A 17,982-nucleotide genomic window follows, 5' to 3' on the forward strand; every position below is an offset into this window, starting at 1 on the left:
CCTGAAGCACAGTCTTATTTATACCTCTTGTATGGCTGGGATGACATACATATGCCATCATGCCTGGCTTGTTCGTTGGGACTTTTTTTTGTCCATGCCAGTTCTGCCACTTGAGCTACACCTCTACTTCTGGCTTTTTGGTGGTTAATTGGAGACAATAGTCTCACAGACCTTCCTACCCAGGCTAGCTTCAAACCATGAGTCAGCCTCCTGAGTAGTTAGGATTACAGATGTGAGCCACTGGCACCTAACAGCCTAGATATAACAGAAGCAAAAAACCCCAAACAACAACAACAACAAATAACAAAAAATCCTAGTCTAATGAATGTCTTGTGCTTGTTATTAATGTTAAGGTCTTAAGAGGCTTACCCTCTGATAAGCCTCAGTTTTCTCATTGGTAAATGGGAACAATGATATGTAGTCAGTATACTTCAAAGCTCATAGATTTATTTTGAGGATATATTTAGATGGAAAAAGTACAAGGAAGTCCAGATATAAGGAATTGATACTAAATTTAGACGATTGTCTGTGCCTGCATAAAACAAGAAATAACTAGTTGATAAGGAAATTCAGAAAAAAATGGTACTTCCTATCTTCTTGACCCCTTTCTCCACACTTTTGCTTAAACCCTTTTGATCTCTGGTAGCTCACTTGGCTGCTGTCATATGCTGCTCATTTCATAGGTGGTCTTACCCATTACCAGTCCACTAAACACCTTAAATGTTAAGGGAGATGTTGGTTAAAAGATACAAACTCTCAGTCAGACAAGAGGAATACATTCTGGAGATCTATTGCACAACATGGGGACTGCAATTTTAACAATATTTAGTATATTTCAAAATTACTAGAGGAATAGATTTTAAATATTCTCAACTTACAAAAAAGACATATGGGAGACAGAGGTTAACACCTGTAATCCTAGCTACTCAGGAGGCTGAGATCTGAGGTCACAGTTCAAAGCCAGCCCAGGTAGGAAAGGCCATGAGACTCTTCTCTCCAATTAACCACCAGAAAACCAGAAATGGTTCCATGGCTCAAGTGGTAGAGCACTCGCCTTTAGCCGAAAAGCTCATGGATAGCACCCAGTCCTAGAGTTCAAGCCCCTGGACTAACAAAAAAAAAGACATATGGATACCTTAATCTGATTTAATCCTTCTGTAATGTATATGCACATCAAAACATCATGGCTATGTAACTTGATGGTAGGAATATGAGTGAGAATAATGGGAGAGACTGATGGGGGGGGTGACATTGATCAAGATGCACTATACTCATAACCTGACAACAAATTGTGACCTCTTTGTGGAATTATTTAGTGATAAAATTTTTATAAAAGGGGAAAAACATCATGTATTCCTTACATGCATATAATTTACAATTTGTAAATTAAAAATAAATAGAGAAAACATTACTATACTTTTAGTGTGGATGCCAGTCCTGAGGATTGAACTCAGGACTTGGGTGCTATCCCTGAGCCCATTTCGCTCAATGTTGATGCTCTACCACGTAAGCTACACCTCTACTTTTAGCTTTTTAGTAGTTAATTGGAGAAAATAGTCTCACCTGCTTTCCTTCCCTGGCTAGCTTTGAACCATGATCCTCAGATCTCAGCCTCCTGAGTAGCTATAATTATAAGTGTGAGGTAATAGGCACTTAGAAAAATTTTCTTCTTTATAATTAGTTCCTTGAAGTGTAACTTCAATCGTTAATTTGCATTTTCCTTTCTTTTCACATGTATATAGGTTTATAAACTTCTCTCTTACCATTGTTTTTGTTACATCTCGTAAGTTTTAATATATTGTGTTTTGTTTTGTTTTGTTTTTTTTTTTTTGGTCTCAGGGTATTTTCTAATTCCCCTTGTATCTTCTTAGATTCATTGGTTGTTTAATAGTGTGCTGTTTGTTTAATTTCCCTGTATTTGTAAATTTTACAGTTTCACACCTGCTGTTGATTTCTACTTTCATTCCATTGACAGTTTACAAAAACCCAAACAAACAAACAAACAAACAAAAACCTTTTTTCTGTGTACATGTGCCAGTACTAGGGTTTGAATTCAGGGCCTTGAGCTCTCACTCATATTTCTTGCTCATAGCTGGCACTCTACCATTTGAGCCATGACTTCAGTACAGCATTTTACTTGTTAATTGGAAACAAATTGCCACTGACTTTTCTTCTAGGTTGGCTTCAAACCACAACCTTGACATCTTAGCCTCTGAGTGCCTATGATTACATTGTAAGCCATCAGTGCCTGGTTTGAAATGTACTTTTCTTTTTAAATAGATGCAGTCTTTAAAATATGTTGACATTTGCGTTGTCACATAACATGTATATTGTGGACAAAATGCCATGATTATTTGAGAAAAATATACTTTTTGGTTTTGTTACTGGAGTATTCTTTATTTTTCTATTGGCTGGAATGGTTTCTGTCTACTTGTTCTGTCTACTATGGAAAATTTTGGTATTTAAATTTTCTACTATTATTATTTCCTTATTTTTCCTTCAACTATGTAGAAGTTTGCTTAATGCATTTATGAGTATCCTTAGATCTACAGTGAGTTTCTCATAGACAATATAATTGGAAACTGTTTTTAATAGTTAATTCAGCCAAAGTTTTTTATTGTGACATTTAATCCACTTAAATCTAAAGTCATTATTAACACAGAAGGATTTGCTATTGCTAATTTATATATCTTTGTGTTGGTTTTACAGCTCCTTGTTCCTCTTTTGCTCTCTTCCTGAATTCTTTTGCATTTTATTGATAGTTTATATAATAATATGCTCTCATTCCCTTCTCATTTCTACAGATAATTTCTTTGTAGCTACCATTACAATGTCATATAATTTCTTGAAGTTATAACATTATATTTTATATCGATAACAACTTAATATCCATCATATTAAAAAGTTCTTAGAGTCTAACTATGCAGCCCAACACTACCTCAAATTTACTGTGTAATCCAGTTGACCTCAAATTCAATATCCTATCATCTCAGCTTCTCAAGCAAACACACCACGCCATTTCATTTATATGCTACAAGCTGCTTTTGTACTGAAATTATATTCATAGGGATTTCTATATTTGCCTGTGTTAACATTTACCAGAGAACATCATATTGGATGTAATTTAATATTAAAATAAAATCAAATATACTTTATCAGCTTTTCCCTATTAGGTATTATTATATCTCAACTTAGATCATATATCTTATATTCACTTGGATGACAATATATTCATGATCTTTTAAACTCAGGGTAAGTTTACTCATTGATTTATTGTTTTCAAATTATTTCATTTCCTTCACTTTCAAATAGAAAATATCTAAGATAAATCAATTTTGAATTTTGTTTTCCAGATATATTTATTTCACTGAAATAATGCAATAAAAATTATTTGCAATACTTATTTTTAAGAGGAAAAAGATGGACTGGGCACTGTCCCCGAGCTTTTGTATTTAAGGCCACCACTCTACCATTTGAGCCTCAGCTCCACTTCTGGCATTTTTAGTGGTCAGTTGAACATGACAGTCTCATGATCATTCCTGCCTGAGCTAGCTTTGAACCTTGAAACTGAGATCCCAGCCTCCTGATTTGCTAGGATTACAGGAGTGAACCATCAGTACAGGGAATTTTTTTTTGAAGACACATAAAATTACTGGAAAGGGTACAATAAAGTTCTAAGTTCTTATTTTATGTTTTACTACAGTAACATGACTATTTCAAGATGATTCTAGAAAAATTCATTATCAAATAATTTTAACATTTTTGTTATTAGAGAAAATATTTTTGATGGAAGAAATAACAAATATTGATTCATTAAGTCTATCACAGTTTGGCTTTTGGTTTACTGACCATGGAATTGATCCACTTGCTTTGAAAGTTAGGGAGAAAGACAATTCTGTTAGTTGTCTGGGCTATACCACTTTTGCTCTAACACACTGATACTGTTTTGCTGTTGTTTAGTATAGACACACTGCTCAAGATCATTTCTCTGATTGACATGTTTAATGTAATGACTCATTGTAACTATATCATTTTAAAAGTCTTGAATGGACTTCCCTGGTTCAAGGTACCTTGCCTTCTTTGTAAAGGCAAGAGAAGAAATATAACCAACCTTAAATCCTACCATATATGCCAACTTGCCAATATTACTGCTGGTTCTAGGACTGTAACTCAGGGTCTGGGCACTGTCCTTGAACATTTTTCTCAATGCTAGCCCTCTTCCATTTGAGACCCAGCTCCATTTCTGGCTTTTTGTTGGTTACTTGGAGGTAAAAGTCCTGTGGACTTTCATGTCCAGGCTGGCTTGGAACCATGATCCTTAGGTATCCTGAGTAGCTAAAATTACAGGTGTGATCCATAGGTGCCTAACTCTCTTACTCCTTTTTAAAAACCAAACTGTTCTTTTATGTTCTGTTCATGATCCTGTCTCTTCATGCCTCACTTGGTTTCAGGAGCTATTTCCTTAATACTGTATTCTATCTCATCAGTTTCTTTTAATCTGTAAAACTATTCATATCTAGTCTTTTATGGAAACAATACTCTGCCTTTAATCCTGATTTTTCTCTCAAATGCCAGACGACCTTCCTACTTTACTTCTTGATAGAATGGAGCATATTTATTGCTTCTATGTCAGTATATTGGTCAATGTCTTCCAGGAGATTCCTGACTATAATAATTGCTCTGCCTTTTGCTGAGAATATTTATATTTTGTCTTTTTAATAGAGTTTTATTCTTATAAAAAGTTGTTACTTAAGTGCTTGTCAGGATGGAGGTTTGTTTTTTACCAGATAGTAAGAAGGTTGCTGTGCTTGAGTCTCAGAGGCATAAATTATAAACAGTAGCAATGTAACAGTATTAAATTCAGCATAATTAAAATTGAGAATGGGCTTTATAAACTCAGCAAGGGAAAAACAACCCTTTCTGTGGCATGTTGAATACAAATGTAAGTGTTTCCATTTGAAATTATGAGTAATTTAATTTAATTTTAATTAAACATGAATGTAAGAGTCTGTTACACTCAAAGGTTCACTGATGATGTTAGTCAACACATTCAAAATTTTGTAGGATGTAGTTTAATGTATCAATAAGCCTGGCTCTGAGTATAATGAATACTAATCAGTGTCAAGCCTTCCATCATTCTTCCCTCATCTATCCCAGCCCCACCCATCTCTTCTCTTGTTACCTAATTTGATCTTCACAGATGTATATTGAGTACTGTAACTGTTTCAATCTCCATTCCTCTCTCCTTAAGAAATACTTTAAATAAGAAAACTTTAAATTATGGGATATGGATATGTTTATATCTGCAATATTTTCATACATTATAATATTTGGAGTCAACATCATATATTCAAATAAAGCTTGAATTCAGGAAGTACGCCATGTCTCATTCCTTAGGGACACAATACTGCATGATATTTGTGCCCATATGTTTCCACTATAGAATCTTGGAGAATATCAGATAACTATACTATATTATCATTGCAACTATGCCTAATTCTCAGGGGTCCCTTCTCATTTTTCTTAGTCTTTTAAAAATGTTTTTTATTGTAAAGATACTGTACAGAGGGGTTATAGTTACATGAGTAAGGCAATGAGTACATTTCCTACAGAACATTACTAACCCCTCCTTTGTCTTTCTCCTACTATCCCTTCCTTCCCCACCTCCTCAACTCCTCTCTACACACACCCCTACTATTTCAACATAGTGCCTTGTATGGCTCATTGTTCCAATGGTTCAACCTGTATCCTTGTTTCAGCATTTTCTTATTTCCCTTCCCCTCCCCAAATTAGAAAAATGTATATACAAGATACAGGGCACCAGAATCAAATAGGCCAATGGTTATCAGAATCCTGGGACTATCATCATCTTTATCATCATCATTACCATCACCATGACCATCATGCAGATACTTATTAAATAAACCAGCACTCATTCCTAATAGTAGACCTAGTGGATCAGAAACTCCAGGCATGGGCCCCAGGAAGGTACTATAATAAGCTCCCTTGTTTGAGTTTGAGAACTACTTCCTAGTTCTCTATGCCTGTGGCTTCAGATACTTTAGCAACACAAACCATTCACAAATGCATCTCCAGTTGAATGCTTTTCTCTGAATTTTAGATACAGAGCTGCCTATTTGAAACTCTATGGCAGGTCTTAAAAGTATCCCAGATTCTATATACCCACAGATAGATCTCAAAATTTCATCTTAAAGACATGATTCTCTCCCATTAGTCCTTGTCTTAATGAAAATCATAATGACATTCATACTGGTATCCAAACCAGAAACATTGTTCATTCTTGACATTTTTCTCTCCCACAGTTCCTACAGACATATGTGTTGCTTTTATTCCCTAAGATCTCTTGAATACATCTGCTTGTTATCTTTTTCATTGTCATTCTATTCCAGTTGAATATATTTGTCTTCTTTTCACATGACCATTGCTCATTTTCATTGCAATCTCTTGTCTATTTCATAGTTTTGGTTTTTATTCTTTCTGTAAAGCCTTGAGCTGCTTGCCTTTTGGGGTGGGGGGTCCAGTCGTGGGGCCTGAACTCTGGGCCTGGGCGCTGTCCCTCAGCTCTTCAGCTCAAGGCTAGCGCTCTACCACTTGAGCCACAGCGCCACTTCTGGCTTTTTTCTTTTTGCTTATGTGGTGCTGAGGAATCGAACCCAGGGCCTCAGGCATGCAAGGCAAGCACTCTACCACTGAGCCACCTTCCCAGCCCCGATCTAAAGTTTTTAATCTGATAGTTTTTAAGGATGTTAAAGTTTGCAACTATGGCCTCTTTTTTAAAATTTAATTTTATTGTAAAGATGCTATACAGAGCAGTTACAGTTACATGAGTAAAGTAATGAATGCATTTCCTGTCGAGCACTGTTACCCCCTCCTTTGTTGTTCTCCCACTATCCCTTATCTACCCCACCTTCCTAACTTCTTTCTCCTCAAAGTTTTAAAGTTCATTTCCAACATAGTGTCTTGTGGGTATCATTATTGCAATGGGTCATCCTGTGTTCTTGTTTCAGCATTTTGTTATTCATCCTCCTGTCCCCAAATTAGATAAATGTATATACAAGATGCAGGGTGCCAAAATCAAGGACAGTAACAACAGGGGATATACCATAGAGGAAAGAACATACAAAAGAAACAAAAAATCACATAGTACATTAAAAACAACAACGACAAAGAACGAACTCTTGTGTCCATACCTTGGGGTTCATTTTGCTTAGCATCATCTTTTATGGTCATATGTACATAGCTTTTGAGCTTTTCTGTGCATCTGATAAAAATTATCATAGATGTATACTAATTATTCCAAATAAGGGAAACCATGGGACCTTTATTTCTTTGGGTCTGGCTTACTTCACTTAATATGATTTTTTTCCAAGTCTTTCCATTTCCTAACTAATGAGGGAATGACATACTTTCTGATGGAAGAATAGAATTCCATTATATATATTTATATTCATATATATATATATATATACATACTTCATTTTCTTGATCTATTCATCTACTCAGGGGCATCTGTGTTGTTTCCATATCTTAGCTATGGCGAATAATGCTGTCATAATCATAGTTATGCTGGTAGCTTTAGTATGGCCTTGTTTGTGATCATTGGAATAAATGCCCAGGAGTGGAATTGCTGGGTCATAGGGGAGCTCTATGTGGAGTCTTTTGAGGAACCTCCATACTGCTTTCCAAAGTGGTTGAACAAGTTTTTACTCCCACCAACAACAAAGCAATAGGGTTCCCTTCTGGTCACATCCCCTCCAGCATATGTTGTTATTAGAGTTCTTGATTATAGCCATTCCAACTGGAGTGAGGTATAGTCTCAATGTTGTTTCTTTTAAAATTTTTTTTTATTATCTTTAAGTAGTTGTACAAAGAAGTTACCATTCTACAAAACAGTATATAAATACAATGTGTCTAACAACATTGTCACCCATTGGCCTGTTCTTATATCATATTACTTCTTTTAACATTCCAGCATACTAGCTTTCTAACACGCAAAACTATAAAATGAAGTAAAATAACTTTACTTAAAACATCATCAGTGTGTTCTTTGGATGAAAACTGAAAATGAAAATGAAAATGAAAAACTTGAAATATAATTAAGTCCCAACAAATAAATACATACATACAAACCTACAGAAACATACATAGGTCAATAAGTGAATATAAATCACTTACTACTTCATCTCATCTGAGCATGTTGCAGCAAAATAGAAATTCTTGATTCTTGCATGGGTGACTTGGAAAGCACTGGGGAAAAAAAGAGCAGATAATTCAGTTTTCTTTCTAACATGCATTGAAGCATTTAATATTGAAAACCTCAATAAGTAACAGCAACCATTTAATATAAACCCTAATTTGTACATAAGTAAAATCTTGAAAGTTTAAATTGCTTGCTAAAAGCAATCTACTAGATAATTTATTCTCTATAATTGTTTCTTTTTAAAAATTTCCTGTGGCCGTCCTGGGGCTTGAATTCTGGGACTGGCACTGTTTCTGAGCTTTTGTGCTCAAGGCCAGTGTTCAAACACTTTGAATCACAGATCTACTTCTTACTTGTCTTAATGGTTAATTAGAGATAAGTATCTCACACTTTCCTGTCAGGGATGGCTTTAAACTACGATCCTCAGGTCTCAACCTATTGAGTAGCTAGGCTTACAGGTATGAGCCAATGGTACCAGCTATGTTTATTTCCTAAAAGATTAGGATATCTTGTTTAAAAATGAAATGTCAGGGCTGGGAAGGTGGCTCAGTGGTAGAGTGCTTGCCTTGCATGCATGAGATCCTGGGTTCGATTCCTCAGCACCACATAAGCAGAAAAAAAAAAGCCAGAAGTGGCACTGTGGCTCAAGTGGTAGAGCGCTAGCCTTGAGCTGAAGAGCTGAGGGACAGCGCCCAGGCCCGACGACCGGACCAAAAAAAAAAAAAAAAAAAAAAAAAGAAAAAAAAAAGAAATATCAAAGCTCAAAGGAGTAATTGTGTTGATTTAATAACAAGGGAATTATTCATTGGATTTTACATTTCTGCAGAGCAATTAGGTTTTTCCATAACAGTTCTTTTAAATGGATGTCAATTGTTTTCATTTTTTTCATTGACATAAACTCACTCAAAGATAAACAGACTCTCTTCTTTCTATTTATTCATATCTTATCAAGAATAAATTAGGTGTCTATATCTATGGGATTATTTTCTTTCTCTCAGTTGTCTAACTATAAAGAGAGCATTTGAATAGTAGTGATACTCTCATTGATGGTTTAAAATGTGCTCTAAATGTAAAATTATTATTCTTTTTCTGAGCCTCTCCCTTAACTCAATCAAGTGATTTTTGCATGTAGTAATTGGCATACATTGGCATACATGAGTGCAATCTACCTGCACACTAAGGTTTCATGCACTTTGTCATTAGAGTTAATATCATTTTTTGTTGTAAATCTTCCATTTATCAGTTAATTCATTTAATTATTTTAGTTTTCCATGACTGGTTAAGTATTATTTTTTGTGCCCGGTCTGGGTCCTATCCCTGAGTCCTTTGCTCAGGGTTAGCGTTCTACCAATTGAGCCACCAATCCACTTAATTAGAGATAACTGTCTCAGGTAATTTCCTTTTTGGGCTGGCTTGAACGATGATTCTCATGTCTCAGTCTTCTGAGTAGCTAGAATTATATCATGAGCCACTTTTCAGAGAAAGAGTTACTGAAATAAAATTAAAGTAGTTAAGGTTTAATTTTTCTCTGGTAAGAAGATTTCTTTTTTTCTTTCTCTCTTTTTTCCAGGGCTGATGACCAAACCCAGGGCCTTGCGCTCGCTGGGCGGGCGCCCTTCTGCTGAGCTAAATCCCCAGCCCCTGGTAAGAAGATTTCTACACAGCACTTGAATGTAGGTTGTTTAGTAGATGATAGTCTAGAATATTAAAAGGTGTTTTTCAAATACTGAGTTTCTTTTTGGTCAAAAATGGGCTAAGCTTGGCACTGGTGGCTAATGCTGATAATCCTACATACTCAGGAGGCTGAGATCTGAGGATGACAGAAGTCAATCTGGGTAGGAAAGTCTTTGAGACTTTTATCTCCAGTAAAACACCAAAAAACCAGAAGTGGAGCTGTGCCTCAAATGGTAGAGTGCTAACCTTGAGCACAAAAGCTTAATTTCAAGCCCCTAAACCATCACCCACAAAAACAAAAGCTTATATAAGTTCTTAATCAAGACTTTCTTTACTAACAACAACATTGCCTTTGATCATATTACTAGCAATTCAAGCCTATCTATGATGGAAGCCTTGTAGACATTATAAATTACTTTACAGGGCCAACTTTAAATATATCCTCTTCTGGCCAGGCACTGGTGGCTCATGTCTGTAATCCTAGCTACTCAGGAGGCTGAGATCTGAGGATCACAGTTCAAAGCCAGCCTGGGCAGGAAACTCTGTGAGACTCTTATCTCTAATAAACAACTAGAAAACTGGAAGTGGCATTGTGGCTCAAGCAGTAGAGCGCTCGCCTTGAGCTGAACAGCTGAGGGACAGCACCCAAGCCCAGAGTTCAAGCCCCATGACTAACCAAAAAAAATATATCCTCTTCCATACAAGAATGACCATTTGTATAAGTGATCTGTTCTTCAAGATGCAGTTCACTCTAGCAAGGAAGGAAGGTACTTACACTGCTTTACTTAATTATTAAGCAATTATTACCAAATGCTGTGAATTTCCAGTTATTACAACTTAATGTATATGTTAATTTAATGTGTATGTAATATGGACATTATGCCAGGCAGCAGTGTACTGTCAGACACCAGTGGCAGGCACACATCTACAGTTACGTATATCTGAAACAGTGCTGTTGATATTGATCAGAAAAGCATTTCTTCCAACTAAAAATTTATGAATTTGCAAGCATATAGAATAGGTTAAATTCAAATTGCATTCTGAAGGGAAGTCTTAATTCTCTTTATAGTTGCTGGTAGCATGTTGTACAGTTAAGAGCTCAGGTTTTAATGTTTGGCTTGTAGCTCAGTGGCACAGTACTTTCCCAGAACACAAAAGGCTCTAGGTCAGTCCTTACCACTGTTCAAAAGAGGTCATGCTTGCTTAAATTCAGAAAGCCAGTTTATAGCTGAATGACTTAGGCAAGTTAATTTAATTTCAGTTTTCTCTTCTGTAACAGTAGAATAATGGTCCTAAAGGGATGTTAAATTACATGAAATAGTGTGTGGAGAGTGATTCGACCTGGGATAGAGTATATGCTAAAAAGGTATAGTGATGAGGAATCCTAAGGGCCAGAAGATTTTAATGCCTTTACCTGGGGGGTGGGGAAGTTGGGTCAGTATGGGGATTACATTTAGTGCCTAGAGCTCAATTGTTTTCAAAAACTTTATCTACATGAATGGTTATTTTTGCAATCTTAGTAATATTTTATTAACTTTTCAAAAGGAATTTTAGCACACATCACTGGAAATCTTACCACTCTGGTTTACTTAGGTTTCTTGTTTGATTATAGCAAAATGATAGTTGAGACATTTTCTATAATGTTATTTCAAATGCATAGAAATGTGTAGTGACACTTGTAACTTCTCTAATCAAGTCAGGATTGGCATTCATTAATTTAAATAATTATTGAGTCTTTGTGCATGTTTCAGTTTATGGTTGTTTAAGGAGCTCATTTCATTAATAACTGGCACATACCTGAATTAGGATATGAACTTTACATTCCAAAAAGAGATGAGACTAACAGAATTCTTTACCCTTTTATCTAGCTATGCAGGGATCTTTCACCTTGCTTATGATTTATAGCTTACACTTGCTTTTTCTTTTGGCAGTATCGGGGTTTGAACTGAAAACCTTATACTTATTAGGCTGGTGCAATACTGCTAAACTACAGTTCCATCTCCATTATTTTTTTAACTTATTTTAGCATAGGGTCTTGCTTCCCACCCCAGTGTATGACCTAGATCCTCATCTGCTTAGTTTTACTGTGGTTACTGGGATCACATGGGTGTATCATTGTGCTTAGCTTTGTGTCTAGAAGGGTTTTCCCAAACTTTACTGCCCAGGCTGGCCTTGAATGGACATCCTCATAGTCTCTCTCTGAAGGAGGTAGGATTAAAGGCATGATCCACTCGTGCCTAGAATTGCTACTTTTTTATTTTCTGAAACATTTTTTTACTAATAAGATTGCTATGCACATACCTATTTAATGCTGTGACTCTTCTGGGATGAGACATTTATCTACATCTATCACGTGTTTTGCTTTTCAAAATTATATTCATCTACAATTAGTAGTTTATATAGTATATCCTTAGCAATATAATAGATTATTTTGATTATTTTTTTTTGTCAGTGATGGAACTTGAATTCAGGGCCTGGTCACTGTCCCTGAGCCTTTGTGCTCAAGGCTACTGCTCTACCACCTTGAGCCACAGTTCCACTTCCGGTTTTTGAGGGGTTAATTGGAGATATGAGTCTCATGGACTCTCCTGGCTCTGAACCACAATCCTCAGATCTCAGCCTCTTGCATACTGAGGATTACAGGCATGAGACACCAGCACTCAGCTTCAACTTGTAAATTTTCACAAAGTAAAAGATAGCCTTTAATGATTTTCTGCGCATAATTTGTGCTTTAAAATATCTTCATGTTTACTTCATTTAATAATGTTCATTGTAATTAAGGGTCATACATAGGGATAGAAAATGATTTTAAAGAGGCTGGGGAAGGTGGCTCAGTGGTAGAGCACTTGCCTTGCATGCTCGAGGCCCTGGGTTCGATTCCTCAGCACCACATAAGAAAAAAGCCGGAAGTGGCGCTGTGGCTCAAGTGGTAGAGCACTAGCTTTGAGCTGAAGAGCTGAAGGACAGCGCCCAGGCCCAGAGTTCAGACCCCATGACTGGACCCCCCCCCCAAAAAAAAGAAAATGATTTTAAGGTCTGGGAAGATGGCTCAGTGGTAGAGTGCTTGCATTGCATGCATGATGCCCTGGTTTGATTCCACAGCACCACATAAGCAGAAAAAGCCGGGAGTGGTGCTGTGGCTCAAGTGGTAGAGCACTAGCCTGGAGCTGAAGAGCTGAGGGACAGCGCCCAGGCCCAGAGTTCAGGCCCCACGAGCGGACCCCCCCCCCCAAAAAAAAAGAAAGAAAGAAAGAAAAAGAAAATGATTTTAACTTGCTCTTGGTTTGCATGGGTCCAATTAGAGAGAGAATGGTAAGCATCTGTAACAAGGTCACTTTCAAAGAATGACAGTTGCCCAGGCCCATTGTTAGTTCTCACCTACTTTACTCACTTATCTAGTTTAATTCTAGTTCTTTTGAAATCTAGCTTTTTTGCAAAATAACTTAAAGAATAAAAAACAGTTTCAGGAACAAATAACTTGTATGCAACAATATTGTGATAGAAATACATCTGTAGTTTGCGTTTACAGGAAAAACCTATTTAATGTGCACATTTACAAACAATATTCTCCAGAATCTTGCTTCTAGTGCACTGGCTAATCACATAAACATAGTCTTATATAATCTCAGTTTAAGCCCCTCAAATGACCAAAAAAAAAAAAAACAACCCCCCCAAACCAAAAAAAAAAATAGGCAATGAGTAGATAAGAAATACTATGAACAATGTAATATGAGCTAGAGTGGTTGTGCATGCCTATAATTCTAGCATTCAGGAAGCTGAAGTGGGAGGATCTCTATTCAAGGCCAGACTAGGTTATATGGCACGTTTGAAGCCAGAGTTACCTATATAGCCACAAACTTTGTCAACAAATGAGCAAACGAGCAATACATTCTGATATATTTCCCTATATGTCAGAATCTACCTTTTTTTCTTAGTAATGGAGTCAAAACTGTCCAGTTCAGGGAGTATCTGACAACAATATACAGTTGGAAGTAGACTGAGATATGATCTATATAAATGTTCTTTTTATCATTTAGTGGATTACCCCTAGTTGATGTAAGAATAGGTTAATTCTCTTTTAATTCAAAACTAATATTCTGCCCTCATCTCTGTTAGTTGTAGATAAATCATTATTGTGAATCAAGGCTACATGTGGAAACGTTATGCTTTCTTCTAGCGCACTCTCAGACACTTAGGAATTGTCTAGATATACTCACAAGCCTGCACTAACAAAATCCTACACAATTTATAATTCAAATTCATTCAAAAGAACAATTTCTTTCTACTTCTTAATTTAGTTTTGAATATCTAAACGCTATAGGAGACAGTTTAGGTATTAAAGGAAACTATTTCACCTTCCTTAAGTAGCCAATTCTGACCATTTATCAGTCTTGATAATTTAAGCTTGCCTTCAATGTAAACACACATTTTTCTAATTTTCTTTCCAATGTTTCAATTATGTTTTCATACAATTTAAACCACTACATTTAAATAATTACATCACTCTTCTTACCACTAACTAGAGAACACTAATTTATTCAAACTCTCAATATAATCCATTTTTATCTCTTTGGATTTATTTCTCTACCTTAGACATTGTAAAGTGTCATTTGATCTCTTTTAATGTAAGTTAAAGGCACATATCGTACCATAAAAATCTATATAATAACCAAAGTGGACAACCAGTTTTTTTTCTGACACTTATACTGGTGGTAGGTTTTGTTCTAAGTCTTTATAATGACATTTTCTTCAAAATCTGGAAGAACAACTAATCTAATTCATCCAATATCTTCTAGAACACGTAGAATATCCAGTATCTGTTGCCAGATCAGAAAGAGATTGCAGTATACTTCTTTTTGGACTATTATCGGATTGCCTGTAACTCTTTGGCGGACACAGAGCTAATTTGGCTATATGATGTCAAAACAAAAGGAAAAAACAATCTTCTGGGCTTGCAAATGATTGTATGAACATATTGTTTAATTGGGAATTTGCTTATAAGAATGTATCACTTGAATGTTGTGAAGTAGTACATGATTGTAATATAGTAAGTTACATAAAGACTGGAGGAAAAAACCATATTATAATTTTCCTCCATAAGAAAAATATATTACAGAAAAAGTAATGGTGAAAAATGAGCTAAAATTGTATAAAATTGGAAAATACTGGAACTATTGTGTTAATCTATTAATTTATAAATTCCATCGGAGCATAATTTTGGAACATGAGTAGTCTGAAGGACAAGGAGTAGCAAAGTTAAAATTCTAAACAGATCCAGCATTATATTTTCATTGTACAATGCGGACCTGGACTTTTAATTTAAGTATCTATTATTACTTACTGGTTTCTTCTGCAGTGTGGAGCTAAGTCAATTCGGAATTCAGGAAGATATATAAAACCATCAGCCTTGGTGTCCTACAAAAAATGTAGAAAGGAAATAAGAATGTAAGAAACATAACAAAGGAGTAAGACCTTCCAATGAAGAGCCAGGAACCAGGTCACCAGGGTTGTAATGAACAACACTTTTCTAGACTGTTTATTAAAGAATGCAGGTTGCTTAGCATGCACTCAAAATAGCTTTCTGCAAAGCAAATGAACCGTGCATTTATTAAATCAGCAATAGCAACAACAAACTCTTATGTTAATGATTATACAGAGTTGCTTTAAAATACGCAAAAAGCTTTCAACATCATTAGAGCATTCAAAGCAGACAAATGATACACTAACAACAGCCAGCAAAGATAGCAGTTAGAGCAACATTTAACATATTTCTAAACCTCAAGTTATCTACAAAACAATGCTGATCGCATATATGAGTAACTTGCAGTTTTAAAGCTCTTTAAAATATCTAATAAGGAAACTGCTAAGCATGACATCATTTAGCATATGGACATTAGAAAGTAGTATTTAGAGTACAGTCTTTTGCTCTTCTTGTCTTTCTTATCTTACCTTTTCCTCTCCCTTTCTGGTATTACAAGCAACCCATCAGATTTCTAAGAAATTGTAATGAGATGACACAAGGTTGGACATCTTCCAATATATTTGCAGAACTTAATAATGTCTGGTCATCGTAATTCTGCCCATGCTTACCAAGTCACTTGCTCTTTCTGAGTCACAATTTCTTCAAGGATAAAAAGGGGAACATATTATTGATAGGCTGTATTGTTTGTAACATGCATTTTGATTTTTAGGGGATTCTATAGAAGTATTCAATTTATGAGGAAATATAAACCTAGTAATCACTGGTGTTTTTCAAAAATCAAAATCTTACAAATTTATTAACAACCTAATCAAGAATCACCTGGAAAAATTTTATGAAGTATATTCATTAAAACAAAAACTGGAACTGTGGTTCAGCTAATTAATTGTAGGAATATTTTTACAATGGACTGGAAATATGGTTGAGAGAATTTACTATTTTTTGTTTCATTTGGACAGGGATATCATGCATGATAGTCATTTTGTAAGGTTTGTAAACAGTATTTCATAATTGCTCTTTGAAAACTTTCACCTTTGAAGTGGAACATTTTCTATACTTCAAATGGAGCATTTTCACATTATTGTAGTAAAGAGAAAAGAGAAAATAAACGATTTGATGGGAAGTAACTAATTGCAGGCTTTTATGACATACTGTGTACAAATATTTTAGACACATTATTTATTACAGCTATTATTATTAATTCAGATAATATCCATTGAGCAAATTCATTGTGTCACATGTAGGAAGTGGTAAGGGTGACAGAAGTGGGAGGCAAAGGTATTATTTGTAGAAGTTTATGATCCATGAGGAGACAGATATTAATATAAAAGTCATAAACTTAAGAGCAAAATGACCAGTTTGTTAAATGCTGTGAAGGAGTAATAGAAGAATTAATTGAGCTGGTGGAGGGGGATCACAGAAGATTTTCTAAAGAAGTGATGTGTGAAAGCCAAAAGAAGATGGGGAGTTAATCAAGCAGCAGACTCATGGAGTATTACAGGAAGAAAGAAGAGCATATACAAAGGTCCTGTGGATGGATGGATGGATGGAGCATAGCATATTAGAGAAAATAAAAGAAAGCCAACGTAGCTGGAATGTAAAATCCATATAAGATGTGACTATAGAGGTACGGAATATATACAAGGTCTGATAGTTCTGATAGGAAAGTGGGATGAGTTAGGGTAGTAAGGATATGATCAAACTTGCATTTAGAAAGATAACCTTTGATGTGAGCGGTAAAGCAAATCAGTGAGAGTCCAAAGTGAATGTGAGCAGCAAGGTAGGTCTATCAAACTTATTTAGATTACAGGTGATGTTTTCTTGGACTAGGCAGTGGCAATGGAGAAAAATTGAAAAATTTGATAGATATTTAGAAGATAATGTTTGTTAGCATAGATATGGATAATTATAGAACGTGAAAGAGTAGTAGAAGGCTAGAGGATTACTCTATAGCAGAAAGTTATAGGAAAGAAACAGCATTGTATTTTTTGTCTGTCGTGGGGCCTGAACTCTGGGCCTGGGCTCTGTCTCTCAGCTCTTCAGCTCTACCACTTGAGCCATAGCACCACTTCTGGCTTTTTCTGCTTATGTGCTGCTGAGGAATTGAACCCAGGGCCTCATGCATGCAAGACAAGCACTCTACCACTGAGCCACCTTCCCAGCCCAAGAAGCAGCATTTTGAAGATGTCAAGATCACTAATTATGTTTGGTACATGTTGAATAGGGGTACTCGAGACATTTCAGTTGAGAGATCAAGTGGAATTGATAATTCTGAATCTTACAAGAGAACTTTTGGGTCTAGATATAAATGTATGTGACTTTTGTACACAGCCCAGTCACTGCGTCCCTACAAAACAATTTTAAAAAATTGTTTTGAATTTGTTTTCAAAATCAATGAAAGGCATGTAAGTCGTCTCAGTTCTTTATTAAAGGAAATATTTCAAAACATTTAAAAGTCTATGAGATGGATTTGGTTGGGAGAGAGAAGAGCAACATATAAGAAAAAGAGGGATGTAAATATTTGGCAAGTATTATTACTTGCTTTGAGAAAATAAAGAAAATGAGTCTCAGAGAAATTAAGCAACTTGCCAAATTTCTTGAAGCTAAT

At 35.6% G+C, this 17,982-nt stretch overlaps 1 protein-coding gene across 1 annotated transcript in view; it reads right to left on the bottom strand.

Moving 5' to 3' along the window:
* Positions 1–17,982, bottom strand: part of LOC138839809 (uncharacterized) — a 351,218-nt gene that overhangs the window by 20,919 nt on the left and 312,317 nt on the right. The window contains exons 24-25 of the mRNA XM_070039343.1: positions 15,237–15,310; positions 8,197–8,268 (exon numbers count right to left, since the gene is read on the bottom strand). Of these exons, the coding sequence (XP_069895444.1) occupies positions 8,197–8,268; positions 15,237–15,310 (146 nt within the window). The remainder of the gene's footprint in view (positions 1–8,196; positions 8,269–15,236; positions 15,311–17,982) is intronic.

This window comes from Dipodomys merriami, unplaced genomic scaffold (genome assembly GCF_024711535.1).
Source record: "Dipodomys merriami isolate MVZ:Mamm:240054 unplaced genomic scaffold, mDipMer1.0.p SCAF_3, whole genome shotgun sequence".
Lineage (NCBI taxonomy): Eukaryota > Metazoa > Chordata > Mammalia > Rodentia > Heteromyidae > Dipodomys > Dipodomys merriami.